The 7,554-nt window shown below is 46.0% G+C and overlaps 1 protein-coding gene and 1 long non-coding RNA gene across 2 annotated transcripts in view; both read right to left on the reverse strand.

The window, feature by feature from the left end:
- Positions 1-1,676, reverse strand: part of LOC133758642 (olfactory receptor 2M2-like) — a 37,421-nt gene extending 35,745 nt beyond the window's left edge. Inside the window, exon 1 of the mRNA XM_062189845.1 lies at positions 890-1,676. Within this exon, the coding sequence (XP_062045829.1) occupies positions 890-1,676 (787 nt within the window). The remainder of the gene's footprint in view (positions 1-889) is intronic.
- Positions 1,677-2,051: 375 nt separating this feature from the next.
- LOC133758643 (uncharacterized) lies at positions 2,052-6,367 on the reverse strand. The gene is made up of 3 exons (XR_009865812.1): positions 6,235-6,367; positions 4,602-4,695; positions 2,052-2,186 (listed from the first exon to the last, which is right to left on the reverse strand). It is a non-coding gene; the product is annotated as an uncharacterized LOC133758643 (long non-coding RNA).
- Between the last annotated feature and the right edge of the window lie 1,187 nt (positions 6,368-7,554).

The following is a 7,554-nucleotide window of genomic DNA, read 5'->3' on the forward strand; positions in this document are numbered from 1 at the left end:
GAAGATATATTAGCTGTTTGACTAGATAGATATATTTACCTTGATTAGGCACATATATCAAAACATCACACAGTACCTCATAAATATGTACAAATTTTATATGTCTATTGAATTTTTAAACTTTTATTTAATAAATATATATTTCCAAAGTACAGCTTTTGGATTACAGTGGCTTTTTCCCCCTCATAATTTCCCTCCCACCCGCAACCCTCCCATCTCCTGCTCCCTCTCCCATTCCATTCACATCAAGATTCATTTTCAATTATCTTTATATACAGAAGATCAATTTAGTATATATTAAGTAAAGATTTCAACAGTTTGCACCCACACAGAAACACAAAGTGTAAAGTACTGTTTGAGTACTAGTTATAGCATTAATTCACATTGTACAACACATTAAGGACAGAGATCCTACATGGGGAGTAAGTGCACAGTGACTCCTGTTTTTGACTTAACAATTGACACTCTTGTTTATGGCGTCAGTAATCAACCTAGGCTCTTGTCATGGGTTACCAAGGCTATGGAAGCATTTTGAGTTTGCCAACTCCGATCAAAAATTTTTAAATACAAATTTCCATTAAAAACTTTTTAACATTGTTGATGGAATTAAACCATGTGATTTTTCTGATAGGGAATGGAGCAGAGTTCCTCATGCCAGAAAATAGGATTGTGGATGCTCCGGGAGTTTTGCCTGTTGGTCCTCCATGTAGTTGTTTATATCTTGGCACTTATGTCTTCTGTTCAGAGATCAAATGTTTCCCCACAACTCTCTGAAAAGCCCCTACCACATCCTTGTTCCTCAGGCTGTAGATAAGGGGGTTTAGCATGGGTGTGAGGACAGTGCAAAATACAGATACAGCCTGCTCCTGCTCAGGGGTGTGGGATGAACCCGGTGTCATATACATGAAAACACATGGTCCTAAGTAAAGACTCACCACCAGAAGATGGGAGGAGCACGTGGCCAAGGCCTTGTTCCTACCTTGGGGGGATTTCATACGAAGGACACTGAGGAAGACGAGGGTGTAAGAAGACATAATGAGTCCAAAGGGGATAACTATAAATGCAATGCCCATCACAAAGACCACCAGTTCATAGGTGGAAGTGTCTGCACATGAGATCTTCATGAAACCTGGCATCTCACAGTAGAAATGGTGGATCTCTCTGGAGCCACACATTGGCAGACTCATGGTGTAAGAAGTATGAGCTGTGGAAGCTAGAATGCCCCCTGTCCAGGACACCACAGCCATTTGTAAACAGACTGCATGGTTCATAATGACTGCATATCTCAGGGGCTTACAGACAGCTATGTAACGGTCATAGGCCATGAAAGTCAACAAGATGCACTCAGCACCCCCAAGAGTAAAGAAGAAAAATAACTGGGTTCCACAAGCAAGACGTGTGATGTTCTTCCTTCCAGAGAAAAAGTTTATTGCCATCTTTGGAACAGTGGTGCTAATGAGGGCCAGGTCTACAACAGAAAGCTGGCTGAGGAGAAAGTACATTGGGGTATGGAGCTTCAGGTCCATCCATATCAGGAGGAGCAGGATGAGGTTCCCAGCGAATGAAGCCAGGTAAGCCAAGATGATAATGTGGATGAGGACACCGACATATTTCATTTGGGGGAAGAGTCCCAAGAGAATAAAATCTGCCATTAACGTCTCATTTCCTTTCTCCATTGCCTTGACTGGTCTTACTGAGCTAACGAAAAGAAGATGAGAAGAAAAGTCAAGTGGAATTGTATAAAAATTTTCTAAACTTTTCTATCAGTCAGCAGTCACTAAATTAATCTGATGTAACAACAACCCCTTGAATCTGAGTGACTTTTGAAAATTGACACTAATTTTCTTGCTCCCATGTCTGTGGGTCAAATGGAACATTTTACTTTAGGCTACAAGACAAGCACATGTGTAATTCAGACATCTTTCACTCTGGGATCAGTAGGTACCTGGGGCTTGTTCTTTACTTTTTTTAAAGATTTATTTATTTATTTGAAAGAGTTACACAGAGATAGGAGAGGCAGAGAGAGAGGTCCTCCATCCACTGGTTCACTCCCCAACTGGCCGCAATGGCTGGAGCTGTGTCGATCCAAAGCCAGGAACCTGGAGCCTCTTCTGGGTCTCCCATGTGGTGCAGGGGCACAAGGATTTGGGCCATCTTCCACTGCTTTCCCAGGCCACAGAAGAGAGCTGGATTGGAAGAGGAGCAGCCAGGATTAGAACCAGCGCCCATGTGGGATGCTGGCGCTTCAGGCCAGGGCGTTAACCTGCTGCACCACAGAGCTGGTCCCTGTTCTTTAAAGAAATTATTAATATGTATTTGAGAGGGAGGGAGGAAGAGAGAGAGATAGAGACTGAGAGACAGAGACAGAGAGAGAAAGTCATTTGCTGATTCACTTCCCAAAGTCTGCGACAGCCAGGGCTGGTAGCAGGCTGGAGTCAGGAGCTATGAACTCAATCCATGTCTCCCACATGCATGGCAGGGACCAACTACATGGGCCATCAGCACTGCCTCCCATGGTCTGCACTCACCTGAAGGTAGAATCAAAGGAGCTGGAACTAGGAATTGAATCCAGTTACTCAATATGAGACTCGAGAGCTTTAACAAGCATCTTAATCACTAGGCCAAAAGCCCACCTCTGGGACTGGCTATCCTCAGGGAGGCCAGAAAAAACACAAAAAGGAGCAAGTAGAATCATGTGATTCCTGTGATGATCTGAGCTCAGCGTGCCCTGTCACTGTCATCCACATTCCAACACGGCAGGGAAGTAAACTCCATTCACAGTGAAGCACGAGACTGGGCAAATAAGGAGGGATTGAAGACAGCCAACAGGATCCTACTCACCACTCTTCTCAACGCTTATATATTTCATTCTGAATTTTCAGATATTGCATGGTTTAAATCATCAGTCCTCTACTTAATATGGTCTGTTAAGCCCCAGCAATGGAGATTCATGGGTTTCTTGTGACTACAAATAAAACTACAGCCAATTGTTTGAGATCTCAGGTAGCCCTTGGATATGCCCCTGGCTAGACCTGCACTAGGGAAATTCAAGAAATCTTTTCAAATATGGACTTTGCCCTATGGGCTGATTTAAGTCTACGCATGCAGGAACCATAGATGAATGTGAAATAAAGTACAATAAAATAAATCCATGATCCCTGTCCTATGATGGAAACTCGAGAGCATGACACATCAGCCAGTGATTTTCCTGAGTAGCCAATGTTGTGCATTTCTTTAGAAATAGTCATAAAAAATGATAAATCATATGAGAAAAAATCATGAACAACCACTGAATCAGCTTCTATGAACTGCAAATGAGAAATTAGACTGTTTTCCTGTATTCCAGTTGGAGAATATCTATTGCCCCCAGCCTCCAAAATCACAGAAATAGAAATAAATGTCTCCTGTGCCAAGCAATTTTGAGCAACAGGGACAGAAATAAGCCTGGCTTATAATTCTCATGATGACCACATCACTAATTATTTAGATGAGAGGAGGCCTTAAGAAAACACATAAACCAGCCGGTGCCGTGGCTCAATAGGCTAATCCTCCACCTGCAGTGCCAGCAGTCCCAGTCGGGGCACCAATCCTGTCCTGGTTGCCCCTCTTCCAGTCTCCAGCTCTCTGCTGTGGTCCAGGAGTACAGTGGAAGATGGCCCAAGTCCTTGGGCCCTGCACCTGCATGGGAGACCAGGAGAAGCACCTTGCTCCTGGCTTCAGATCAGCCCATTGTGGCGGCTGCAGCAGCCATTGGGGGTGAACCAGCAAAAAAGGAAACCCTTTCTCTCTGTCTCTCTCACTGTCCACTCTGCCTGTCAAAAAAAAAGAAAAGAAAGAAAGAAAACACATAAACCCACAAGAAACCTGGGGGGTCATGAAACACACCTAAGTGACAGGGAAGCCTTGCCCATGTCTTCCATCTGGGAGAATGGCACATGTAAGTTCCATTATCACTTAGACTGTGAGTGGTTTCTCTCTGAGAAACCTGGGGCATTGGAAGCTTCAGCTCATTTGCACCAATGTCATTACAGGGATATTTTCTTCCAGATAAGGGTGAATAATGCTCCACAGTAATCACTTCAGCTACAGTGCCTTTCCAGATATTGTTAAATTCAGTGAGAAAATGGATAATTCTCCAACAGCAGGCACTCAACTAAGCTGCTAAGGGCCAGATACGACAGTGCTCCTATGCTCATACGTTGCATCTAGCCAGCTCATCTTAACGTGTACCCTGACTCTGTGTGAAGATGCCCTGTGTGCTTCCTTCTCCTCACTCTCCCACTGCTCCTCCAGCCTCACAACTTTTGGTTTTCTTTATTCTGCCAATACATAAAAACACATGAGTTTGGAACTCATGGGCCACATTATAGTGGAATATCCAGAAGAAAAAATAAAACATCTAGTGGATGCATCTGGGTACTATGAACCCTTGGGTCATCAGAACCGCATGAATGAGCACCAAGATTTTCCACAGTCCTGTGTGTAATCATGGGGCTCCCTAGAGCTGATCTGAGGGGAAATGCAGCACTTCACTGCAGACCCCCTTCTCAGCCACAGAGCCATGGAATAGGAGGTTCAGGGGGCTGGTCTCGGTGTCCTACCTGGTGTCTATTCAGCGCCTGCAGGACTCCTCCCCAGCACAGCCTCAAGCTCTCTGCTCCTTGGCTTCAGGACCCACAGGAGGCCGTCATCGCCCTAGAGAGGGAATGGAGGGGTAACTCCCTCAAGGATTGCATCTGTTTTCAGATGTTGATGTGGGAAAGGCCTTAGACATCCTTTATGGAGGATGCTTTCAAAATGGCAAAAGAAACTAATTTTGGTCTTAAAAACTGACCGGTTTTAGAATCACAGATTTCTTTGGTGGATGAGCATTTGCAGTGACTAAATGAGGTACTGGACTCAGTATCAACACAGTCTGTGCCTGGACCCTCACACAGCCTCACTGCGCCTGATTTAGGCATCCATGGCCATCTCCTCCTTCATCTGTTTTCCCATCCCTTGCTTGGGAGAAACTTCATTGTCTTATTCTTGTGTTTAATCTCAGCACTAAGACTGAGTGTCCAGCACCCAAGACTATGCAGCACAGAAAGGGAAACAGAAAGGGGGGGCAAGAGGGAGTGAAGGAGCAACAAGGAGCCCCCCACCCCTGGGACCCAGGTCCTGCAGGGAATCCCAAGGGTGCCATCTCATTCGCTCACTGGGGTACGTGATAAGTGAGGTGCTACATTTGCTTTTGCACTCATCAAACCTAGAGGGTAAACTGTGGGGTAAGAATATCCCTGGTTCTCTCAGAGCATCCCCATTGGGGGCCTCCCAGCTTGGTGGGTGACCTGGTGAGCCTGCCCAGGGTGGACACCTGACCAGGTCTGTTTCATCTTCCTGGGAGACTAATCTCCATCAGACTTGGATGGTATAGCTTCAGTTCTTCCAGTTCTCTTAAACCAGGTGATTCCAGCATTATACCATTTTTCACTAAAACCTAAACATCAGAGAATAACTAATTTATACATTTAAGGTATATTTTGGGGGACTGGTGTAGTAGCACAGAAGGTTAAGATGTCACTTACAATGCCGGCATCCCATATCAAAGAGCTGATTCAAGTCCTGGCTGTTCTACTTCCAATTTGGCTCCCTGATAATGTGCCTGGGAAGGCAGCTGAAGACAGCCTAAGTACTTGGGCTCCTGCTACCCATGTGGGACACCCAGATAGAGTTCCAGGTTTTTGGCTTCAGTCTGGCAGAGCCTCAACTGTTGTGGCCATTTAGGGAATGAACTAGCAGATGGAAGATCTCTCCACCTCTCTGTCACTCTGCCTTTGAAATAAATAAATCTTTTCTAAAAGATATATTTCTGAACAAAAGTTAATCTGTAAGATAGGTCATACTTGAAACAGCAATGGGTAACACATACATGCTAAGAGGTCACAGTTTTAAGTACCTTGCACTTAGTATTTACCCTCATGGGCAGTTTGCTATGTTGTATTTTACAGATAAGGGACCCCAGCAGAGAGGTTTGCTCACTTGTCCAAGATGAAATGGGTAAAAAGTACAGAACCTGGATTTGAACCTAGACAGGCTGATTCAGAGTCCGTGCGCCATCTCTTACCTGTGGGTGATGACTGAGCATCTTATCCCCTCCCATCCAGACTTCTCCTCTGCCCTCCAGCTCCCACACCCCTTCACACACACAAACCTACTGACACCCACACTCAGAATCCTGCTCCCATCCCTCACCTTGATGAGAACCAAGTCAGGAACCAAGCATCTCAGACAGTGGGCAGGTGGAGAACAGTGTCACCCAGTGGCCTGTCCTCTGTCAACACCAGTGCCTGTCTCCCAGTCCAAGCCTTACCCAGGTAACTCTTCTCTGCCCTGCTTCCACGCAGAGCCAGCAATCCCTTCTGGCTCTCAGTGTCTGGGGTCCCCCACGTGTAGGTTTCAGGTCCTGTGGAAATGAAACTCTCATAAATTGCTGAAGGATTCAAATTTACACACTTTGAAAGAAATGACCTGGAAGTGAGCTTCCCTTCACTCCTGGAAAGAACCAGATGACTGATCCCAACGAAACCTCAAGTGTATGAAGTTGTCCCAGCCGGTCACTATCAACCTCGGAAACTGACCTCCCCTAAGGGAATCAGGCACATTCTTCACAGAAAATCAGCCCAGACAACTGAGTTGATATTTACAAAGAAAACACTGCAGGGCTGACTAATGCATGTCCCCTTGCAGGGGGGCTATGCAATGCAGGAAATGAGAAACAAATGTGAGCTTGTGCATCAGTAAAGGAACTGCCTGATGAAATGAAACACCGCTGTTATGTAATCACTTCTGGGGGCTCCAATCACCTTTGCCCATTAGGAATTCTACCCCCAGACATTAATTAACTTTTCTCTGAGAGTTGCTTGAATTTCTTCCAGATTCCAGAGGAACTGCCTAACCAAGTGGGAGGGACTTGGAGGGTACAGATCAGATATGTGGGTGCTGCATCCAAGGCAACAGAGGTCAAGAATGCTCAGGCAGGGCACAGGGTGCTTCTGAGCTGTGAGACCCTGGCACAGCCTCTGATGACTTCCTTTAAGGAGTGACACAAGGCCCCTACCCACGCACTCCACTGATGTCTTCCCAGAGAAAAGATGCAGACCTAGAGTGTGCAGTAGGGGAGTGAAAGAGCCGGTGTAGGTGACCGCAGCAGGTGAGACTTGCAGCGTTGTGAGGTCTCCTTGCCCGGCCTCTCTCACCACTTTGGTGGTGGACTCCAGGACAGCAGCTGAGTCCTCAGGGGCAGAGGGAACCTCACTCCCAGGAACTGTGTTTTTGTTCTTTGATCTGTCTGGAGACTCCCTGAGGACCCAATCCTGGAACTCTCTCAGCACAGGCAGCTTTGGTGGAGGGCATTTGTCAACAACATTCAAAGGCTAATGCACCACCTGCTGTCATCAGAAACAAGGACTTGTCAGCTGGGGCAAACAACAGACAGGGCAGGCTGAGGGAGTGAGAGGCTTTCAGGAATAAGGATGTGAAACTCTCCAAGGCACCCTGAGAAATTTATTTGAA

This window comes from Lepus europaeus, chromosome 4 (genome assembly GCF_033115175.1).
Source record: "Lepus europaeus isolate LE1 chromosome 4, mLepTim1.pri, whole genome shotgun sequence".
Taxonomy (NCBI): Eukaryota; Metazoa; Chordata; class Mammalia; order Lagomorpha; family Leporidae; genus Lepus; species Lepus europaeus.